This window comes from Chionomys nivalis, chromosome 7 (genome assembly GCF_950005125.1).
Source record: "Chionomys nivalis chromosome 7, mChiNiv1.1, whole genome shotgun sequence".
Lineage (NCBI taxonomy): Eukaryota > Metazoa > Chordata > Mammalia > Rodentia > Cricetidae > Chionomys > Chionomys nivalis.
In genome coordinates this window covers 52,445,038-52,469,093 of record NC_080092.1, presented here as the reverse complement: position 1 = coordinate 52,469,093, position 24,056 = coordinate 52,445,038, and the positions used below count along the sequence as shown (strand labels likewise).

The 24,056-nt window shown below is 41.9% G+C and overlaps 2 protein-coding genes across 4 annotated transcripts in view; one reads left to right on the top strand and one right to left on the bottom strand.

The window, feature by feature from the left end:
- The window catches only part of Nup88 (nucleoporin 88), a 29,259-nt gene extending 27,280 nt beyond the window's left edge, over positions 1 to 1,979 (top strand). For both annotated transcript variants that reach the window (XM_057775565.1, XM_057775564.1), the window contains 6 exons: positions 70 to 195; positions 304 to 369; positions 475 to 555; positions 786 to 912; positions 1,031 to 1,149; positions 1,739 to 1,979. In XM_057775565.1, the coding sequence (XP_057631548.1) occupies positions 70 to 195; positions 304 to 369; positions 475 to 555; positions 786 to 912; positions 1,031 to 1,149; positions 1,739 to 1,802 (583 nt within the window). In that variant the 3' untranslated portion in view covers positions 1,803 to 1,979. The remainder of the gene's footprint in view (positions 1 to 69; positions 196 to 303; positions 370 to 474; positions 556 to 785; positions 913 to 1,030; positions 1,150 to 1,738) is intronic.
- Positions 1,980 to 2,119: 140 nt separating this feature from the next.
- The window catches only part of Rabep1 (rabaptin, RAB GTPase binding effector protein 1), a 91,526-nt gene continuing 69,589 nt past the window's right edge, over positions 2,120 to 24,056 (bottom strand). For both annotated transcript variants that reach the window (XM_057775561.1, XM_057775563.1), the window contains 7 exons: positions 23,304 to 23,402; positions 14,148 to 14,288; positions 10,542 to 10,731; positions 9,932 to 9,987; positions 7,794 to 7,892; positions 5,108 to 5,224; positions 2,120 to 4,718 (listed from right to left, as the gene is read on the bottom strand). In XM_057775561.1, coding sequence (XP_057631544.1) covers positions 4,617 to 4,718; positions 5,108 to 5,224; positions 7,794 to 7,892; positions 9,932 to 9,987; positions 10,542 to 10,731; positions 14,148 to 14,288; positions 23,304 to 23,402 — 804 coding nt within the window. In that variant the 3' untranslated portion in view covers positions 2,120 to 4,616. The remainder of the gene's footprint in view (positions 4,719 to 5,107; positions 5,225 to 7,793; positions 7,893 to 9,931; positions 9,988 to 10,541; positions 10,732 to 14,147; positions 14,289 to 23,303; positions 23,403 to 24,056) is intronic.

The following is a 24,056-nucleotide window of genomic DNA, read 5'->3' as shown; positions in this document are numbered from 1 at the left end:
GTAGCTAGGATTTGTCTGTTTGGTTATTTTACCCGGCGAACAAGAATAATGACAGAAACTGTTCTAAAGATCATCTGAAAAGGACTTGGCTCCCCCTCCCGAGGAGTGTCTTCAGCTTATCAGCAGAGCCACCCAAGTGTTCCGAGAACAGTACATTCTCAAGCAAGACCTGGCCAAGGAAGAAATTCAGCGGAGGTAGTGTCCTGTGTTGAACACCACTAGTCCTTGCTAGGGGTTGGCTTATTGTGATCACCTGTGGAAGCCTGGCTTTCCTTTGACCTTTACTACTACTTCTTTTTGAAGGGTCAAATTATTATGTGACCAAAAGAGGAAACAACTAGAAGATCTCAATTACTGTCGAGAGGAGAGGTAGGTGTCAGAACCAAAGGAGAAAACAGTGGGGAGTAGTGAACTGCATCTCCCTCCGGATGCTGTGTCACATCATATGACTGCAAGAGTTCTTCATTCCTCCAGGAAGAGTCTGCGGGAAATGGCAGAGCGCTTAGCTGACAAGTATGAGGAAGCCAAAGAAAAACAAGAAGATATCATGAACAGGTCAGTGGACCGTGAAGCATCTAGTTCCCTCCCTGCTCAGGACTGCCAATGTTCACACACCTATAGAGTAGAATAGAGTAGAACTCTAACCCTTTGAAGTACCAGGAAAGACTTACTGTCCCCTAACTCCTCTGGGATGTGTCTCCTCAGACACTGAATTCTTGAATTACAAACTCTGTGTTTCTGTTATAATTCGCAGTCTTAACCCACATGTTCTTCTTTTCCTTAAGGATGAAGAAAGTGCTCCACAGTTTTCATACTCAGCTCCCGGTTCTCTCTGACAGTGAGAGAGACATGAAGAAGGAGTTACAGCTGATACCTGACCAACTACGACATCTAGGCAATGCCATCAAACAGGTGAGAATGGGTGCAGGGTAGCCAATGGATTTCTGTAAAATGTGAAAAATAAAATAGATACTGTAAAGGTGTGTGGCAAACCATAGTCAAAATACCTGTGTTCTGTTTGATACTTAAGGTTACTATGAAAAAAGACTATCAACAGCGGAAGATGGAAAAAGTGCTGAGTCCTCAGAGACCCACCATTACTCTCAGTGCCTACCAGCGGAAGTGCATTCAGTCCATCCTGAAGGAAGAGTAAGTTGCTATTTTCCAGTCAGCTACTGTTGAGACATTTTTCCTTGGCAATATACCAAAAGCTGCCTGTCTGGATAAGAATCCTGAGTCTGGAATTTGCCTGCAGAATAGGGGCATGATAGACAGAGGCTTAAATGAATATGGTGGGATGAAAAACAGCGGCTCTCCTATATAATTTTGTTTTGTGATCAAGAGTACGTCCCGTGGACTGGTTAGCAGTGTTCCTGGGGCTGTGCTCAGTGGTAGAGCATCTGTCTAATGTGAAATGCCTTGGGTTCAATCCCCAACACCACACAAAAAGCCACTGCTGTCTACCTGAAACCTTCTTAAGCCATTCTTAAGTCTATTGCAACGCTGAGAGTTTAAATCCTTAGACTCCTGGGCATGGTGGCACACAAATTTAATCCTAGTACTCAAGAGGCAGAGACAGACAGAATTCGAGGCCAGCCTGGTGTACAGAGTTCCAGGACAGCCAAGACTGTTACAGAGAGAAACCCTGTCTCAGAGTTGGGGGCGGAAAAAAAAATCTTACAACTCAGTACTAATGGCTCGTCCATTTTTTGAAGTGAGTCATTTGATGATTTTGCAGGGGTGAACACATCAGGGAAATGGTGAAGCAAATCAATGATATCCGAAATCATGTCAACTTCTGACACTACCTGAAGTTAAAACAACTGAAGGCTCACAAACTGATGCTGTAAAACAAACAGGTAGCACTCTAATTTATAAAGAAGCATTTTGGATAAACTTTGGTGTGATTATTCTTGTTATTCCTTTTGTTCTGTATAATTTGAATAAATTTTTATTCAAAATTTGACTTTGCTTTATAATTAATGTCTATGATTTATTTTTCAAAATTCTGGGACAAAGCTTCAGCTGCATGCTGCCAGGTCCATATCTGAAGAATAAGAGCGGCATCTTAAGTAGCAGAACCAAAACTGGGATGCAAAGGAATAGGCCACACAGTCTACTCAGTAGCAGCTCTTTTAATTTGAACACTCTCTTAAGGACATGCCTTCGGTACAGTTAACACACAGAGACACCTGCAGTCTGCAGAGCAGAGGTGAAGATCTACATACAGTTGCTAACAGTTGCAGAGTCCTCTGCTGGCTCATTTCCTCACAGGCATCGTTGCCTTTCAGAGCTCAGTTTGGCTATGGCTATGTCTACTCAGTGAGTTCTGGTGCAAGTTCTAGCACCTTAAAGGAAAAGAAAAATGTAGATCATCTTTTCAAACCTGCCAATTTGAGTTCTGAAAAGTAAGTATGGTACCTGCCTAGAAACAACTGAGTGACTGCCAATTAGAAGCTGCATGGTAAGGTATGTTACAGGTAAAGGTAAGCCAGGTTAGACATGCAAGAGAAAGGTCTACACAGATGGAGTGCAGCACTGGAACCAGATTTTTCCTCTCCTGGTGAATTCTACCTTCTAAAGCAGAAGACTTAAGTTTAAAGGACTCTTCCTACCTGGTGGTGCAGCAGTCTATTCCATACCGCAGACAGGCTGTTGAAAACTTAGCATTTCAGTTTCTGTTCCTCTAGGATGTGTTTCTCATTGAGAGGATCCCAGCAGTTTGCATCTGCCTCAAGTACAGACTATAAACATCCCTAATCGTGATGTCTTTATTGTTCAATCCCCAGCTTCTGGAGAAAAGTTGTCTGTAAAGTAGTGGCGCACGCCTTTAATCCCAGCCCTTGGGAGGCAGAGGCAGGCAGATCTCTGTGTCTTCGAGGCCAGCCTGGTCTACAAGAGCTAGTTCCAGGACAGACACCAAAGCTATAGAGAAACCCTGTCTAAAAAAAAGTGCTTGGTCTCAGCAGAACAGCTCATGGGGAGTGACAGTTCAGAATGATTATGAATTTCCCATTCACTGTGGCCAACACTGATACAAAACAAATTAGCTTGGAGCTGAAGGACTAGTCCTAAATCTAATGTAATCACATTATAATTAATAAAATCCCTTTAACTCAGTGAGGATACTGTTTCTTTATACCAAGTAGTACTGTATACAAGGGGACTTCAAGCCAATTAATGTTTCCATGCATTGGCAAGCCTTTAGCACTATTCCCGCAATTTGTATTTACTTTTAAATTCTTTATCGTGAACACAAGACTTACGAAAGAAAATAGCAAAGACCTTGAGGGCAAATTCATAATGACTCGTTACTACGAAGTCCATTTATGCTATGAATTGATGGTAGACAAGTGTGAAAATTCTAGTTCTTTTGGATACGTCTGTAAGTCACTCACATTCCTTGAAAGCATTGTGACTTAGGAACTACATGCGTTACACAGCATAGCTAACTGTCCACCAGTGTGCTCAGTATAGCCTGCAGCTGGTGAGTAGAACACAAGCACACTTCCGAGTTCTGCACCACTTTACAGCTGTTTGGGATTAACCTGTTCCGCAGGGTGCTTTGCTTCTCCACACAGGAAAGAAATTTCAACTCCAAGAATGAAGTAGATACTAAACTAAGTTTCCTCAGCTTCACTGTAAGCATGCTCACTTACACCACAGGTCTAAACTGTAAAACAAACATACAAAGATCTGTAAGCCATACCATTTTAAATGTGACACTTGTATGCCTCTAAGGCAGGCTGAAAATAAGCAGATTTATACATGTGTACTAGATGTCAGACATAGCTTGTTTTATTAATATTTTTTCCACTGATCCAGTAACTAAAACACTTGGAAAGGGTAGGTGGTGCCAGTTCTCCTTTGCCATGGTACCTGTGGGCCAAGGAAGTTCATCCCGGTGTGCAGAGAAAGTGCATCCAAGGTTTCTTGTGCTTTTTTCCTTTAAATTCAACTTCCACTATATATATTGCCTCAGCCAAGTATTCAGATTCTCCTAATTTTGTTGAATTCTTTGTTTGCCATGGTCCTATAATTCTCAGGCAAGTTTCAGTAGCATTTAAGGTCCTCCAATGAAGATAAAATGGTAGAAAGAAAAAATATGCACTGAGCGAGGGAAATACAGTCAATAGCCAATGGCCTGCTCTCACACTTCATATTTTAATATAAAATACTCATACAGCACACTACACCTCTCTGCTAGCTGAACACTGCTACTGATGAGCCCTAGAAAACAGGAAAAAAACAAAAAACTTTTTCTCTCCCAGTTTGTATGAACTGAAAACATAATTCCAAACACTATGGGGAAGTTGCTTTCATGTCAGGAAATGTGTTCCGGAATCCATGTTGGAGAAAGCAGGCAAGGAAACAGCACTTTTCTGGCACCAATCTGATCCCACACCCGTTGGAATGGAGTCCGGTGTCCTGTTAGTGTTCCCTCTGAAACATCTGCTGGCTGTCCCTGCGCACAGCAGCCTTCTCCCTCCAGACCTGCATTTCTCCAGTCTTCCTTTTGCTGTGATGTCTTCCATTAAGAGTTAAATAATAATTAATGTTATTCTAAAGATGAGTTAAAAACCCAAAATGCAGGTTACAATCCTGCTATCAGGGTGTCATGTCTCAGGGAGCTGGTTAATGTCTGTCAATTTGGTATCATTCAGAATTGCCCGGATTCTCTCCAAGGAGTCTGCTTGCCGGATCCTCTCTAACTGCACCTGGAGAAACAATGTGGCGATGAGTGCAAGTGATGCCTACCTACGTTCCCTCTACTTTGATCATTCTAGTCGACATACAACAGATTAATTCACCAGATTACGCTCTTCGAAGAGGAAGAAAAGAAACCCACACTTTTAAAATTCATCAATCTATATAACAGATTGGTATCCTGCCCCTCCAGTGCCCCCTCCAATGCCTACCCCACTTATACGTAAGGCAAAAATTGTCAAGGGAGAAGGGAAAAGAGAAGGGGGCCAAATCTGTAACAGACCAAGCTTGTGCCTGAGTGTTACAGATATTTGAGGTAGTGGCAGAGGCAATCAGAGATCTCCAGCTACACTGGTGCCCCCTCCCACAGAGGGCCATGGCAGTTCCCCAAACACCTCACCTGAAGAGTCTGAGAAAGTTTTACAAAATCTCTCTGGACTTGTTCACTGACATCTAATTCTGTCTGTAACCTCTGAGCTTTGTTCTTCTCTTCAAACATGAGCTGTTCAACCGTAGCCTAAAAATAAAAGTTTTGAGAGAAGATTAATGCCAAAGAGCCAGATTTCCTAAAATTACTTAGGAAGTTTAGTTACTGACTACAGGGAACTTGTCAACCGTTCTTTTTTCTTTTTCATACTAAGGATTAAACCCAGGGCCATAGCTTGTTAGGCAAGCACCCTGCACCATTAAGCTATATCTACTACTAGAGCAGAGACCTGAGTGATGCCTCCATATACCAGTAATCTTTTATCTTTATTAATTATTTTTTTTCATTTTTTACATCCCAACTGCAGCTTTATTAATTACCTTTATTAATTAATTTTTTTCATTTTTTACATCCCAACTGCAGCTTTCACTCTTCCCACTTCTCCTCTGTCCCTCTCCCCCACCTCTGTTCAGAGGGGCAGGCCTCCCATGGATGCCAACAAAGCATGGTCTATCACACTGAAGTAGATCTAAGCTCCTCTCCTTGCATTAAGGCTGGGCAGGGCAACCCAGCATTAGGACCAGGTTCCCAAAGGCAGCCAAAGTGTTAGGGACAGGCCCAGCTCCCACTGCTAGGAGTCCCACAAGTAGACCAAGCCACAGGACCATCACATATGCAGAGGGCCTAGGCTGGTTCTATGCAGGCTCCCTAACTGTCATAGTCTGAGCTCCCATGAACAAGCCAATTGCTTCTATGAGTTCCCTTGTGATGACCCTGACCACCCTGACTCATACATTCCTTCCTGTTAATATATTTTAATTACATTTTTATTGGCCCATGTGTGTTTGTGTGTGTGTGTGTGTGTGTGTGTGTGTGTGCGCGCGCTACAGCACAGAAGTGGTCACAGGACAAGTTGCTGGAGTCAGCTCTGTTTTCACCATGTGGGCCCCAGGGATTAAACTCAGGCTTGGCAGTGTGTCCCTCTAGCTGCCTCACTAGTTCCCACCTTTATTTAAGACAAGGTCTCCTGTAGCCCAAACTAGTCCCTGAACCTGCTCTATTGTAGCTGAAAATGAGCTTCAATCTCTGATCCACCTACCTCTCTTTCTTGTGAAATTACAGATTGTGCCAACACACCCAGTTTTCTGCGGTGCCAGGCAAACGCTCTACCAGCTGAGCTTTATCCCCACTCCCAGTACCTTTTTTACATTTGTGTGTGGAGTAGGGTGGCTAGGGAAGCACTCACAGAGGACAATCAGGAGGACAACCTTACGAGAGAGCTGGTTCTCTCCTCCCACTATGTGAGCCCCAAGGATCAAATGCCAGTTATCCAGCTTGGCAGTAAGCACCTTTACCTGCTGATCTGCTTCCTCAACCCAGTCTCTCTTTCCATAGGGCAACAGTGCCAGTTGGGTAGGTTACTTGCTCTAGGTATGAAACCAGGATAAGAAATGTATTCAAAGATCAACAGCTGTCATAGTAACACGGACAGAGACTTAAAAGGGAATTTCCTCTGACAATTACTAGGATCAAACACTGAATTAATATGGGCCATTCAGCCTCAGCCACCTCCAGCCTTCCTTATTGAAAATCATGGGAGCCTTTTTCTAAAAACAAGAATCTACTGACCACCAACACAGCTCATTAAAACCATGTCTAGGCAATGTCTGCCATAAGCACCCATGTGCATTTTTATTCTATACAAACTCAAGATAATCTGGAATCTGCTTCGAGGCAATCTTAGCATTTGACACAGGGAAGGAATGGAGTAACGTTTTCCAAACAGTCCCTCCTCCTTCCATCTCTGGGGACTGAACCTCACACACGCTAGGCAAGCAGTCTACCACTAGACTCTATCGAGTCCCTACTCCACCTTTTCCATCTTTTTTTACACCTTTTCAATTCTTATTTTTATTTTTTTAAAAAATAAACACTTCAACTAAGTTGCCAAAGCTGGCCTTAAGCTACCTGGTAGCCTTTTTAAGGCCTCTGAACTAGCAATCTCCTGCCTTGACCTCCAGTAACAGGAACAGCAGGCAGGCCTACACCCAGCTCAGAGAAATGCTTCCAGCAGAACACTGTCCAAGTTAGGCTCAATATATGTTTATTGCACTTTGTACATATAAGTGGTTGTTTGTATATGGGTATGTGCGCAATGTGTACACCAAAAAAGTATATCAAATCTGGAAGTGGAATTACAGACTGTTGTGAGCCACCACTGTGTGCTGGGAACTGAATGCTAGCCCAGTGCAAAAGTAGCCAGTGCTCTTAACCACTAAGCCATCTCTCTAGCCCCTTTGTTTTTTGTAATTTTTGTTTGCTTGAGAAAGGGCCTCACTAGGTAGATCAGATTGGCCTTGAACTCACAGAGATCTACCTACCTCTGCCTTCCTAGTGCTAGGATTAAAGGTCTGCGCTGCCATACCTTAGCCTTGTTTTTTTTTGTTTTTTTGTTTTTGTTTTTTTTTTGGTTTTTCGAGACAGGGTTTCTCTGTGGTTTTGGAGCCTGTCCTGGAACTAGCTCTTGTAGACCAGGCTGGTCTCGAACTCACAGAGATCCACCTGCCTCTGCCTCCCGAGTGCTGGGATTAAAGGCGTGCGCCACCACCGCCCGGCTTAGCCTTGTTTTTTAAATTAAATGACCGATAAACATAATTACCTTAGCAGCAGTTTCCTTCTTCAACTGTTCCTCTAAATTAACCTTTATTTCTTGGAGACTCTCAAGTTGTTGTGACTTCTCTCTTAATGTAGATTCCAACTGTGAAAAGGGAATCAAAAGGGAAAACTGAAACACACAGAAATTTTGAAGGTCTCGCAGCACTATTGAGAGGTGTCTGCAACCCAGAGTACTCAGGTTTGCTCTTGGCTGTGCCTGGAATGCTCTTCTAAAGCTTCAAAGTATAGATTCTTCTTATTCTTGCAAACCTGGTCTTTACCTCCGTATTAGGTATCTATCATGTTCTAATTCTAAGGCCTGAAACTGAGAGGTCAGGAGAAACAGACAGGGAAATAACTAATGCATATCAACATAAAGGGAGCAGCATTTAATTCAGGGAGAAAATTTAGACAGTATTTTCTAGAAAAGATGATGGCTAACTTTTACTTTTAGTATTGGGGATTGAACCTGAGGGCTCAGAGGCTAGGCAAGCACGCCATCACTCATCTCCACCCCCAACTCCTTTGGAAACAGGATCTTGCTTTTGTTGCTGTTCAGGCTGGTTTTGAGCTCTGCAGCCTAGGCAGGCCTTGGACCTGCGGTTTTCCTGTTTCCTCTCTTTGCACTGCCAGCATGGATTAACATTTTCACAGGGGAAGGAAAGGGTGATAAGGTAAAGAAAGTAAAGAGATGGTCTAAAAACAGAATGGCTGCCCTGCCCAAGGACGGTGAGCTCTGGCCGCCTGCAGCAGTGTGGGACTGTGAGAGAGCTCTGCACTAAGGACTTGTCCTCAACTGCTGAAGACTTCAAAAAGACTGAGACAGCCTGGCTTCAATACAGAGAGGAACCGGAACCGGCTCCAGCCCAGAGGTCTCTTAGGAAACAAGTTAGGCTGTGACAACAGGCCAATGAAAAGTCACATCTCAGAACTGGTGGTGTAGCTCTGTCCTACAGAGCTACAAATGAATAGCATACAAATAAATTCAATTCCCAGAACCACCAAAAAAAGTAAAAAGTAAAGTCTGAACCCAAACTGGCAGGGAGGAACAACGCAGCACATGAGTCTGGCATTTTCTTTTTCTGTGCTAGGAAAGCGCTCTTCTACTGAGCTACACTCCAGGTCTGAGTGCTGGTCACCTCTAGTGTGCCCTAGAGACCTCTAGCAGAGGAAAACAAAGGCTGACTGTGGGAGAGACTGCCTGGGAGGTCAGGTGGAGGGCAGCACTCTTTCAAGAACTTTGGAAAAACAATGACTTAGCAGAGTAGTATAATTCAAGGAGAAACTTTGTTTTGTTTTGTTTGAAAGGCCATCTTCCTACGTACCACAGGCTGGCCTCAAACTTGAATCCTCAGCTTCTTGAGTGCTAGGATTACAGATGTGTGTCCCACATCCATCTCATTTTTTCCCTCTTAATGGGAAACAGCTGGGCAATTATGTACACAAAGGGAAGATCAATCAAGAGATAGACCTTCAAAGCTAGAGAGCACAGAGGCCAGTGAGAGCACCTATCAGCCTCACACTATGGCCAGAAACAGGTCATCATTTTATCTCAGAGTGAAGGCTGATAATAAAGTAGGAGGGGGCTACAAGCTAATGACTGAGCAGTGCAGGCTGAGATGAAAGCAACTAAAGAGCTAAGCCGGGCGATGGTGGTGCATGCCTTTAATCCCAGCACGCGGGAGGCAGAGGCAGGCGGATCTCTGTGAGTTCGAGACTAGCCTGGTCTACAGAGCTAGTTCCAGGACAGGCTCCAAAGCCACAGAGAAACCCTGTCTCGAAAAACCAAAAAAGAGCTAGTGTGAAGAATGCAAGAGACATAGCTCAGGACAAATTATCACAAGCATCAGCCCCGGAGGACCACACCAGGCTGAGGTCCCTCTGCATCTATACTGTGCCCATCACCACAAGCATCAGCCATGGAGGACCACGCCAGGCTGAGGTCCCTCTGCATCTATACTGTGCCCATCACCACAAGTATCAGTCATGGAGGACCACGCCAGGCTGCCCATTCTGTTCCCACAGGCAGAAGTCTCTGAAAAGCAAGAACTATGCCTCAGCTATCTTCATTGCTTTGTTCTAGCACAGGATTTAATAAGCAACCAGCGTGTTGACAGAATTAATTTTAAACTTGTGACTCACCTGTCCCTTTTCAACCTTTATTCTTTCTAATTCAGCTTTTAGACTAGAAATGGAAGCTAGGACAAAAGGGAGAAATATTAGCAATCATTTATTATTTTTATCATTTTTTTCCCCTTAAAATGTCCCCAAAGGAGTCAGAAATACACTATAGAGGAAAGTGCTCTCTCTCAAACTGTCCCAGAGAACTGACCTTATAACCAAGCTCAGGAAAAGGTCAACTACACATGCACACTTTGTGGCAACCTAAATTTCTACCTAGTGTCCATACCTAACTGTAAGAAAGCAATGTTGTTAGCAATAAAGTTCTGTAAGGAAATGCTGCCCATCTGGCTCCATTAACATCAGAGCTCCAAAAGAATGTGGAGGAGGGCATTCACAGCCACTGTTCATCTGAACACCTAGGACGAGTGTTCTTTCCTATACTCCTGCTCTCCACACCCACAGTCATGCGTTATGCTCAGGGTTATTTACTGTTTGTTAGCTTGCTCTTTGAGAGAGGGTCTCCGGCAGTCCTGGCTAGACTTGAACTTCTTCTGATCGTCCTGTACCCAGGCAAGGACTACACCAACAAAGCTACACCCCCAGTCCCCAAGCGACATTTTCTTCTCACCTATTTCCTCCTTGCAGTTCTCTATTTCCAGCTGTAGAGTCTCTTCAAGGTTTTCTTTTAAACACTGTTCTGCCTGGATCTGTTCTTTTAGGAACAGTATTTCAGCCTTCAGCTTCTCCTCCATATGGTCTGCTGCTGTCCGCACATGAATGATGTTTTCACGGTATTTTAACACCAGTTCCCGGAGCACCTGCATTCAGTGCACAGAGGTCACCGGATTTGTGAAGGTGAGGAAAACTGGAGATTTGTTCCACATGATTCAAATATTTAGACCACTACTGTCGCTGACCACACAGTGTTCTGAAAGCACATTGGTTTTTTTTGTTTTTTTTTTTTTGTTTTTCGAGACAGGGTTTCTCTGTAGCTTTGGAGCCTGTCCTGGAACTAGCTCTTGTAGACCAGGCTGGCCTCGAACTCACAGAGATCCGCCTGCCTCTGCCTCCTGAGTGCTGGGATTAAAGGCGTGCGCCACCACCGCCCGGCAAAGCACATGTTTTTATATTAACATCTAACATGGCCAGAAAATTGGGTTGTGAACTACGTTTTCCCCACAAAGCTGTTTTATGTGCAGAAAAAAAAAAAAATGTTATGTAACTTTCCACGCAAATTCACTAGGAAGAATAACTTTATGAAGATAAAAAGAAAAAACTCAGAAACAAGTGTAAACTCAGAATAAAATACATTGAACTTACCTGTTCACACAGTCAAACTCTCACTGAAAATCTCCTTAGGCAAAGTACTGTATCAGGATGTAATGACCCACTGACCCCATGAAGAAAGGCTTTCTAAGGTGACAAGCTTATATGCTTCCCACTGGTGTGTTTTGTTGAGAGAGGCTGGCCTCAACTCACAGAACTCTGTCTTTGCCTCCAAGTGCTGGGATTACAAGCATATGCCACCACACCTGGCTTTTTTTCCCAAAAACTTTAAATCTTCTAGAAATGTAATCATATCCTAAAGCAAACCCAAATTGGCATTCCCAAATAGCTTCCTAATTAATTACATTTACCTAGATTTGGGGGGATGGGGCTTGTGTATGTTGCACCAGCTGGCCTGGACTAGTTTCAGATTCATGAACTCTTGCCTTAAGTCTCTAGAGTGTTGGGCAAGCACCACCATGTTCATCTTAGATAGCTTTTAAATCTAGGAATAAAAATTCTCTAGAGAACAGAACATAGAAACTTTCCAGCAAAAAAGGAAAGTTTTACCAGAGATGAAGGTGGTGGTGACATCATTTAAAGTTCATGACAAAGGTACAAGTCTCCCAAGTCTTCTGTATCAGTAGTTACCAGTTAGGAAAGGATCAAGAGCATTCCTGAGAGTGCAGACCTGGGCGAGCCTATGTAATGGGGCATGATCAACAACTGCCGTCTTTAAAAGTGAAACACAACAAAACCACTGTAGTGATGTTAACATGTGCACAGAGGAAAGCTACATAGAATGTGACTCTGATAGGATTTAGGGATCGACAAGACTAGAAGAAACTTATAAAAGGTAAGTTTATGTTTCACTTGAATTTTTTATTTGAGACAGAGTCTCACGTGTAGTGCAGACTGGCCTTACTATGTAGTACTAGTGCCTCAGACACACAGCAGTCCTCCTGCCCCAGTCTCCAAGTGTTGGGAGTAAAAGGCCAAGTCACTATACCAACTCATATTTAATTTTAAAATAATTTTAAACAACAATTTTCACTCATTATGTTTATACACATGAGTGTACAGACCCTGGCTTATGGCACATATAAGGAGACGTTCTTCTTTCAGCACATGTGAGTCCTGGGGACTCTGTCTGGCAGACTTGGCAGCAGGCAGCCCTTACCGACTAAGGCTTCTCACCAGCCCAGATTTAAAAAAAAAAAAAGGAGGAGGAGAAGCAGCAGCAGCAGCGGCCACACATGGTTGCTTCAGCTCACCAAGGTTGGTGAGCTCTGCGGCCGCAAAAGGCTAAGTTCATTCTCAATTATCTCTGAGCTTTCTTTTAGCGGACCCACATGAATCCATACCTGTGCCGCAACATTTTGGTGACCAACGTGGGGTTGAAGAATGACAAAGGATCCGCTTAAGAAGGACAGAAAAGCCTGCCTCTTTGAGAACTGGAATCGGCAGGGTCAGGGGAAAGTTCCTATCTCAGGAACAATGGTCTGTGCAGTTATTAAAATGCCTGTTCAAAGGAGATGGAGTGAAAGTGAAGGACAGACGGATGCAGAGCTTTCGCTGTTAATTACTTGGCACTGCCACTGGCTTCAGGCAACTCCTCACACTAACTGAATCCGAATGTATGGATAAGAGCTTTGAGGAGAGCCCGTACCATTAGATAGCTGATCTTTATGTAATTTAGTATCAAATGCTCTGCTGCTGCTGCAGAGTGGGAGTCACTTAAAGCTGTATCTGAAGCAGAAAAGGCAAGCTAGGCAGGAGAGGAGAATGTGCCTTCACAGGTTGACAGGAAGGCTGTTTCAGAGGAAAGCCAGGACACAGGAGGTGACTCTCCTCCGTCTTCTATAGATAAAACAGACTTAGAAATTAGCGGGGCTGGAGAGATGGCTCAGCGGTTAAGAGCATTGCCTGCTCTTCCAAAGGTTCTGAGTTCAATTCCCAGCAACAACATGGTGACTCATAACCATCTGTAATGGGGTCTGGTGCCCTCTTCTGGCCTGCAGACATACACACAGAATATTGTATACATAATAAATAAATAAATATTTAGAAATTAGACAGGCTAAGAGATTAACTGCACATTTAAAAATACAAGGGCTCCTGAGACAAAAATTAAAAAAAAAAGGAAAAAGGAAACTTCCCAATAAAGAAAAGGAATTGGGAATAAGGGGAATAGAAACAATTCCTGAAGTGTAAGGAGAGATTTCTGTTTGTCTGGTTGGTTGGTAGATCTGGGGTTTCTTCTTTAATGTGTATGGGATTTCTGCTTACATGTATGTCAGTACACATAGAAGTGGTGCCTAGAACTGGACATACAGACAAATCAAGCTCAGATTCTCTGAAGAACAGCCAATGTTCTTAACCACTGGACCATATTTCCAACCCCGACGGAGATTTCGTTATGCGGTGACGGCAATGTTCTCAAGCGGGGAGCGTGGCAGCACACAACTGCAATGCCAGCACTGGGGAGGACAGCGGCAGGGTCTCAAGTTTGAGGCTAGAACTGTACTACATACTCAGACAGTACTTCAAAGATAAATTTTAAAATTGACATTTACCTATCTCTATGCTGTTGTAGGATTTTGATCCCTTTAGCTAATGGCTTTTGGGGGTTATGAGCCCTAGTATGTGGTCTTATCTGCATTCGTGACTTTAGCTTGCGTGCTCAGGTGGTTAGGGCCAAAGGAAGGAGTGGTTCAATCAGCAGCTGAATCACAGCAGCATCTAATCTGTTCTGTATCAGTGAGTGTTTACTTAAATAAATTCTTGAGACCCTTTTAACAGACTGATGTGGTTTCATGTATCACTATGCTACAGAATGAATTACATTTTTAAAAGTGAAAGTATTTGGCATAAGAAATTTATCAATAAAGTTTGTTTTTAAAAAAATTTACAACCATTTTAAAAAGTAAACTTTTTGTGTGTTTTTGATGATGTGCAAATACATTACCTCCACAGTATCTGGGAGAATGAAGTCTTCTGCTAGCTGTAATGACACATGCAAGCTATGCTTCCCCTGGAGGCTGTCATTGTCTTTCTGTAACCTCACCAGCTCTTCCGAAACCTGTTCACGTGACTGCATCAGCACCGCCTAAAACAGAAACAGATGCTAATCACAGCTAGGAAGGTAAATCCAGTTTAGTAACAACCACATCAGAAAAAAACAAGACCAAATAAAATGGTATTTGAGGATGAGGTGGTATATAATAAAACTATGTAAGGCTTCTAAAAACATACACACAGCTCATAACTTAAATTTATTGTTGTGGATATGTGTGTGGTACAGCATGTATGTGTGAGGATCAGGACAACTTTGTGGAGACCATTCTTTGGGGTTCCATGTATATCAAGGTCAAGCGTCTTATCTCACACTCCAGCAGGCCTACCCCATTTTCTTTTTATTTGTAGCCGTTCCATCAATTCAGCAAGAGTCAGGCAATGAGACACGCATGGGAGTTCATTCTATACTTACTGATCCTACCAGCAATTCAAAAACATTCAGCTTCTTGTCTCCTAGAACACAGTGGGACCAGATTCTGTAGCTCAATGGAATTGGCTAGCACAAGCAAGATCTATACCACACAGATCAAGTATTCCACAGAAGAATGGGAAAGGCAATACCTCCATCTTCCCTTACACCCACTGCATATACAATATTAGCATCCAGGAGCAACTGAAGAGCTGAGCAGCCTCAGTCTACATGTCTTCAAAAGGATCTAGGGTTTCTCTGAAGATGCCCATGGTCCCAGCACCCAGGAGGCCCAGGCATAGGATCCAGAGATCAAGTAAGACTCAGGTGGATAGAAAATTAAAGGTCAGCCTGAGCAATATAAGATTCTGCCTCAAACCTCTACACCACTCCCTCACCGTCACCCAACACAGAGGATCCATGCCCTCATTGGCCTGGAACTCACAATATAAACTAGGCTGGTCTTGAACACAGAGATCGGTTACCTGCCTCTGCTTTACCAGGGATGGGATTAAAGGCATATGCCACCATGCCCAGTTCTGTTGATTTTTAATATTCAGTCATTTGTTACAAATTTATATACACACAAGCAGATCACTTTCTCAGGCCATCTTTATTTATCACCCACTACTGGAAAGTAGGCATTTTTCTGTCTATTAGGAATACAGAGACAAAGATACATTCCCCGGAGAAGCTTGTGGTAGAAGAGAAAAGTTTAGTGAAAGCCAAAACTAGCCTCACTACAACATGGTGCTATAACAAAAGCTGCTTAGTGAACAATACACGGATGAAGGACACATAAGTAGAAGGAAGAGATTAGCAAAAGAGTTAAAGAATATCTCCCAAGGTAGGTGATGAGCAGGCCATATACAAACTTCGGTTATACACTATTGGCTTTACTTTCTTGAGGCTATTTGGTTGTACCTTATGATCACCTCAATCTGTACCTAGCCTAGCACGCATTCTACAAAGGCACACATAATAGGCCAAGCAGTGATTTAAATAATACAGTTTCTGTGTGACTGTTTTAGGTCTAAGCTAGTTGGGCAACTGGGAACCAACAAGCTCCTTCCTCCAACAAATTGGCGCCCAATGTGGGTGAACTAAAATTCACTTGAAAACTGAGAAAGCTTAAAAAGGTATTCTAGACACAAAAATACAGAATTTAACACAGTTTCTTGCTATTTGCTGGTGGCTTGCTGCAGCTCCTTTAAAAGAGATTTTCCTGACTCAGCAGCAGAAAAAAAAGCTGCACTGTTTTGAAATGCCTACTTTCTGGGCTGTACTGACTAGCGCAAACTCTGACTCTTTCTGGAGGTCCAGCTACAGGTCAATTGAGTGGGGTCTGTGAGCAGACTGCTGCAGTTTGCTTAATGGTGACATGGACCGGCTGTGTGCCTAGAGATGGGGCAATGTACATGGCTCTCGGGGTTAGCGAGCAGCTCTGCCATGCTGGACTGTGCAGAGCAAGCAGGTAGTACCATATTTTCCCTAGCAATGATGCAGCTTAAGGTTTTAAGAAGCGTTTAGCATTTTAAGAAGTGCTGCTGGACAGTAAAGAATTACAGATACACAGCAGGACAGATTCAGACATAAAAGACCTCTAAATAGGTCACAGTGTTGGATAAATGTACATAGGCTTGGGAAAGAGAAGAAAAAGAATATAGACAGTTATAAAAAGAAGTAAATGATTTTTTTAAAAAAAAAGGTAAAGTATATGAAGAGACAGAGTATAGACAGTCATAGATTAAAAGGAGTAAAAAAAATAAGCCATGTAAAAATGGAAAATTTACAGAGAATCTGGATTATGTATATTATTGTGTTATTTTTGAATTTTTTGACTGTGAATGAATGACCTAAGTACAGAGAGACATTTCATTGTATTCATTGTATGGGCTGCTAAGCTAAACCAACATGTATATCATAAAGGTATGACATCCAAATTTGGGTCTAAGGATATGCTGCTTTGGAAAAGAGGCTCTTCTCTTGCTTCCACAGTAGATGAGAACATATGAAATGCTTCCAGACTGGTATGGTTTGTTGATGTAACAAGACCCCCTCCGAAGGTTGCCATGTACACTCCCCAAAAATTACTATGCCCGACAATCACCAGGAAGCAATATGAAAAAACTATGCCCATATTCCCATATATTGTCTATAAATGTTTTACATTTAAAGGGAAATATGATATAGATATGAATAATGTGCATTGATATGGATCTTGATTTATATATTTGCAAATTTAAGGTCAATTTTGTTATATGTATTTCTGATCTTGATTAAGGTACTGTATTTATGTAGCTCATTTAAAAAATGTAATATATAATTAAGAAATATAGATACTCATCTATAGTAGTCAAGCTTATAGTCATGTTAGATTTTCTAGATATATAGAGATATATTTCAATTAGATAGGTATTTTTCAAATCTTTCAGAGACCTTCAGAATATGGCATTTAAAATGTTTTAAGAATTTAGGACTTATCATGACAATGAGACACCTTTGCTCCTGGCAGCACCAATCTACTGCAAGAGGAAGTTGGGCATCGAAAAGGCTCCTTATGGAGTTTGCTAGCCATTTGGGCAAGTGACTGCTCTTGCCTAGACTGCTTAACTGAACATGCAGGACCTGCAGAGAAATGACTGCTGAACTTGCCTAAGGGTGAGATGGTCTTTCACGGTTCCTGCTTCATGAAAGAGTCTGCCAAACATTCTGCAGGACTCAGAAGAAAGTGACTGCTAATATAGGCGGAACTGTCTTTGAAATTTCCTGCTTCGTGGAAAAGTCTGTTAGATACTATGGGGCTGTAGACTGAAGATAGATGCCCCAATGGTACAGAAGAACTTTGGGTGGCTGTCAAGGCAGCGAGATATCTCTGTCAATTCTAGAGTTTTGGAAGTTGCTTACAATCCACCTCCTGTTTACTTAGGTAATATTATATCCTTCTGGAGTCTTTGATAGAATTGAAGAATTTATAGTTATTATTATAGTTTTCCTTAGTTATGATAAAAGATAAAGTAAATATAAATATTATAACTGTAATTCTTATTTGATATATTTTGTTCTATGTTAAAGTTAAAGCCTTCCTTTTTGTTTAAACAGAAAAGGGGAAATGGTGTGGGAGGTCCTTCTGTCTATGTGTTGCTTTTATAAGTTAATGAATAAAGAACTGGCCTATAGAAGGGAGGAAGAAGACAGGGTCAGAGAGATGCCATGGAGTCACCAGAGACAGACACTGGAAATTTTACCCAGTAAGCCATTGCCTTGTGACAATACACAGATTAATGGAAATGGGTTAAATTAATATAAGAGTTAGCCAATAAAAAGCTAGAGCGAATGGGCCAAGCAGTGATTTAAATAATACAATTTCTGCGTGATTATTTCAGGTCTAAGCTAGCCAAGCGGCTGGGAACCAATAAGCTCCCTCCTCTAACACACACATGCCCTCCCCCTTTGGCTATCATACTCATGGAACCCTGCACCCCAAGGAAATGGAATTTCTCTAGGAGCCTCATACTGGAAAAAAACATACCACCATGGGTTAATCCAGAAGGAGCTCATCCAGAAACAGATTCCACATAGTTCTGACTTGTCAGACCACCTTATGGTAAGACAAGAGACAATGATAAGTGAGCCCACAACTTTAAAGAAATGACTTAGCTATCTGTGCACATCTCTTGCCTTCAGTTTAAATTTAACCCTCTTGTTAGGAGCATGAGATGGACTTGGGAGGAGGTGTCACTTGAACTCTTTGTTCGTCCAATGTGGCCATATTAGAGTAGCAGTAAAGGACCAAAGAAAAACTGCTCCTGGTAAAGAAAAGAATCTGTGGTCTGCATATGTAAAAGGGAATTGCTCTTTTGTTTCCCAGCTGCTCAGACCCAAATCATCACACAGAAACGATATTAATTACCATACTGTTTGGCTGATCTCTCAGGCATATTTCTAGCTAGCTCTTACATCTTAAATTAAGCCATTTCAGTAATATTGAGTTGGAAGTTTCACCCCAGCCCCTAGCCTGGGAATTGCCCTGGTCTGGACTCCAACTCCCAGCCTGTCAAGCACTGATCCCCTCCCTGGGAAGGGTCAAGACCACTCCCACAGGGTATTTAGGCTTATCCAAAGAAAGGAACACATGGTCTCTGGGGGTTGTGTGGGCTTCTCTCCCAGCCATGCTGTCCCAGTCCACCCAGGATCGTGGCATTTATTAAACGTGGGCATTTTTGATTTGGTCTAATTGGTTTAATTGGAGTTATTTTGTGTCAGCGGAGAGGTTCTTCTTTAACAATTTCTATCACTCTGTGTATTGCTATGAGGCTGTGGCCTACCGGTAAGGTTCCAGAATGTCCTTCAGTAGCTACATGGTATCTCCTTGACTCTGCCTACTTTCTCTCTATATCTCTGTTTGGATTTCCCGCCTAGCTTTACTCTGCTAAGCCACTGGCTGAAACAGCTTTATTCATTAACCAATGATAATAAAACATATTTACAGCATACAGAGGGGAATCCCACATCATGTGTAGAGACCTGTCTCTGTGTGTGTATATACAAACAAATGTATTTGAGTCTTAAGCAATTTTATTATTATGTATATATACAATGTACATGATTCACATGCATATGCCACATGTATGCAGAGTTCAGAAGGCAACATTAAGTGTCCTTAAACACTCTCTACCTTAATTCTACCTAAATTTCTTCTTTAAAAAAATTTTTTTTGGTATTATTTTTTAAGATTTATTTACTTATTATGTATACAGTGTTGTGGTATATATGCCTACATACCAGAACAGGGCACCGAATCCCATTACAAATGGTTGTGAGCCACCATGTGGTTGCTGGGAATTGAACTCAGGACCTCTGGAAGAGCAGCCAGTGTTCTTAACTTCTGAGCCATCTCCCCAAACCTCTCTATCTAAATTTCAAAGACAGGGTCTCTCACTAAACCTAAAGCTGGCTGGCCAATGAGTTTCAGAGATCAGCACAATCTCTGCACACGCCAATTACTCCCCACCCCTGAATATGGTTACAGAGGCATACCTGCTACCACACAGGCAATATGGTTACAGAGGCATACCTGCTACCACACAGGCTTTATGTGGGTAACTATGGATCTAAACTGTACAGCAAAAATTTTAGCAATTGAGCCATCCTCCTAACCCAAACTTTTCAATGTTAACTATGTCTTTAATTGATAATGGCTGGCCAAACTTCACCTGTTAGGGCTGCTAGGACTTAGGTTCTGACCCTAAATCTAGTAACAAATCCACTTAAGAACTAAATATTACCATCCTGTTACCTTCTGCATATGGAAGAAAGAAAAGAACGGGTGTCTTAATTTCTTTTTTACTTAGGACTGTTTGAAAATTTTCTGGCTGTCATCTGCAGAGATCAAGATTATTCTTTCCTGCCTTTTAATTCTTTTTTTTTTTTTTTTTTGGTTTTTCGAGACAGGCTGCCTTTTAATTCTTTAACCTGATCAAGACCCCTAGATAGTAGATAGTAACATAATCACAAAGCTGAACTCGAATACCTCTTAGGTCCCAAGTACCTTAGAATACTCCCCACCTGGATGTATTCTAAGAGCAGAAACAACCACAAAGAAACAGTGAGCCTATTTAGTGAGTTCGTTGCTAATGGCAATATTTACGTTCTGGAACTATTGTGTTGCTAACTTCGTCAAGTAATCACCAATATTGGAACATCCATCATTGTTGTGATAGGACTTGACCACTAAAGAATTCCATCTGTACAGTATTCCTGTCAAAATTCTGACCTCCACTAAATCATGAGGAAACAATCAGATACATTCTACAGAACATTAACCTAAAGCATTCTGAGTAAAACAACCACATTAAACCATTCAGAAATGTAAATTTTATTTATTTATTTATTTATTTTTGTTTTTCAAGACAGGGTTTCTCTGTAGCTTTGGAGCCTGTCCTAGAACTAGCTCTTGTAGACCAGGCTGGCCTCAAACTCACAGAGAACTGCCTGCCTCTCCCTCCCAAGTGCTGGGATCAAAGGCGTGCGCCACCACCGCCTGGTATTAATGGCATTTTTAAGAGACGGGGTATTGTACTATGTTAATTTTAAAAAGACTAAAATGACCAAAACAAATGTAATATATGATTTCTGATTGGTTCTTGGGTTTCAAAATGAAAGTTAAAAATTATAATTATTGGGGCAGGAGAGTTGGCTCAGCAGTTAAGAGCACTGGCTGCTCTTCCAGAGATCCTGAGTTCAATTCCCAGTAACTACATGGTGGCTCACAAGCATCCATAATGAGATCTGGCACCCTCTTCTAGCCTGCAGGGATACATGAAGGCATAACACTGTATACATAATAAATAAATAGCCGGGCGGTGGTGGCGCACGCCTTTAATCCCAGCACTTGGGAGGCAGAGGCAGGCAGATCTCTGTGAGTTCGAGACCAGCCTGGTCTACAAGAGCTAGTTCCAGGACAGGCTCCAAAACCACAGAGAAACCCTGTCTCGAAAAACAAAAACAAAAAAATAAAATAAAAAATAAATAAATAAATAAATAAATAAAAATTTTTTGAAAATTTTTGGGGGACAACTGGTTAATCAAAGGATGTAAAAAGAATATTCTAGTCACAGAGAACACCTTCACTCCTAGGAAACACAAGCTTGGGAATATCACAGTATCTACACTTTAGTTCCCAAGAGTCCATCACAAATCAGACATACATGTTGTGGAATAATGCTCTTGTACCCTGCAAAGACTGGTCACTCGTATTGGTTTAATAAAATGCTGACTGGCTAATAGCCAGAAGGAAGTAAAAGCTGGGTGACCAGGCTAAGAGAATTCTGGGAAGAGGAAAGGCAGAGACGCAGTCATCAGCCAGACACAGAAGAAGGAAGAATGCCTTACTGAGTAAGGTACCAAGTCACGTGGCTAAACACAGACAAAAATTATGGGTTAATTTAAGTTGTAAGAGCTAGCTAATAATAAGCCTGAGCTAAGAGGCCAAACAGATTATAATTAATATAAGCCTCTGTGATTTTCTTTGGGACTGAATGGCTGTGGGACCAGGCGGGACAAAAACTTCCATCTACACATACAACATGCACAAAATATACCTACATGCAAAGTGAGACAGAAGAGACTAATGCAGCAAAATTTCAGCAACTGCTGAATTGAAGCAATAGTCTTAAGCAATACTGTGGTATGTATGATGTGAATGTACATATATATGCTATGGCACGTGTATGGAGATCAGAGGACAACATCTGGAGTAGGTTCTCTCTTTCCACTGCGGGTCAGATGTCAGGCCTATATAGCACGCTCTCTCAGCTGAAATGGCAGTCTTTCAAAAGTGAATTCCACAACTTTCTGCAAGCGTGAAGCTTCTAAAAATGCAAAGGGGAAAATGCTAAGGTGCCCAATCCCTATCACAGTCACTCTGTAGGAGCCTAAGACACTAGGTTCCTCTTTCACAACATAAGAACTATTCATGATAATTTTGAGAAAATTAAATGCTCAAAAAGTTTCAGTCTGAATCCCATCAATTCTCCACTGTCACCTAATACACACTGTTTTTAATGGAATCAACTTCCACAGAGGCAAATGGGCTATAAAAGATAAAAAGAAAAAAGATATGAGAAACAACTCCATGAAGCTTTTTCAGAATTTAACAATTATGATTTTGTCTTCTCTATTTAAATAAACAATGTGCACTTCCCATCCATAATTAAGATCTGAGGATTCCCATGGACCAGATATAGGGTCCAAGGACTGGCTGAGTTGCCATTCAGGCACTGGTTGAATGTCAATCAAAAACAAATACAAAAATCCCACCTGTAATCTTCTGATATTTAGAACTGTGGTCCCTGTGAAAGCACTCGATAAATGAAAGCTCTGTAGTATCCAGAAAGAACAACTCTGCCCTGACCATTAGACACAGAGTCATTCGATACAGCCAGCCTAGCAGGAAAGGAGACCCAAGCCTCAGAACTACACAAGGTTTCTGGTGGCCGCTGCTCATCAAGTTCTGCTTCCATCCCTCATATCTAATGACCTCCTGAAAGATCTCCAGAGCTACAACAAATATATAAATTCTGGGAAATTGATAAGGTTATTCTAAATAAATAAACTGCCCGGGAAAAACACACAAGTATTCAAAAGCTGTGTGAGCCGAAGATGACAACTATCTCTATCCTTTTAGCTTGGATTTTTTTTTTTTCTTTTGGTTTTTCGAGACAGGGTTTCTCTGTGGCTTTGGAGCCTGTCCTGGAACTAACTCTTGTAGACTAGGCTGGTCTTGAACTCACAGAGATCTGCCTGCCTCTGCCTCCCGAGTGCTAGGATTAAAGGTGTGCGCCACCACCGCCCGTTAGCTTGCATTTTAAACTGAAAGTTAAATACTGGTCTATCTCAGTTTACTCTGATTAGGTTTCTGAGTCAGGAAAGGTGAAGATGAAATGGAGTAGGATGAGCTCTGCCTAGAAGGAGCGATGTCTGTACAGTATTTTAGCATTACAAATGTTCTGTAGGCCCTGGAGTATATAACTGTAGCTACTTTGAGCAAGGCAATAGTCATATTAAAGATAATTTTGAGAAAGAAAAAGCAGGAATAAGGGCAGCATATGACACGTATTTCAAACACTGACTTACCATCTGTTCCTGAACATCCCTCTTTGCTTGAGAAAAGCTCTGTTGTAACTCTTCAAGTAAGCCCTCAGAGGCTTGAGCTCTTATGACAAGTGCAGATATCTAAACAGAAGATGCACACATGAAAACAAACAGTTACAAATTCGCTATATGAAGCTGCTGTACCCCATTACTCCACAGCAAATCCAGGGGAACCACTCATTTTTCACTCAACCAATGTGTGCCCTTGCTATATGGCAAGACTTCTGGGTATCCCAAGGCATTAGGGAAGCTTAAGTCACATGCCGACTCACACCAACAAACAATAGCAATAGGTTCCGGGAATGATGAGAACCCACAGGACCTAGATAAGAATATATATTTTTTTTTTTTTTTTAAAGATTTTTATTTATTTATTTATGTATACAACTTTCTGCCTCCATGTATACCCACATGCCAGAGGAGGGCGCCAGATCTCATTACAGATGGTTTGGAGCCATCATGTGGTTGCTGGGAATTGAACTCAGGACCTCTGGAAGAACAAACAGTGCTCTTAACCACTGAGCCATCTCTCCAGCCCCGATAAGAATATATTTTTAAGAAGTTAAAAAAACAAACAAACATACAAAAAAAAAAAACAAAAAAACCTAGAAGCCTGGGGCTTAAGCAAAGGGGAAGCAATGGGGGAAGAAAGAGCTGACTCCTGCAAGCTGTCCTGTGATCAACACACAAGTGCCATGGCCATACATATATACATGTATGGCACGTGTGTGTGCA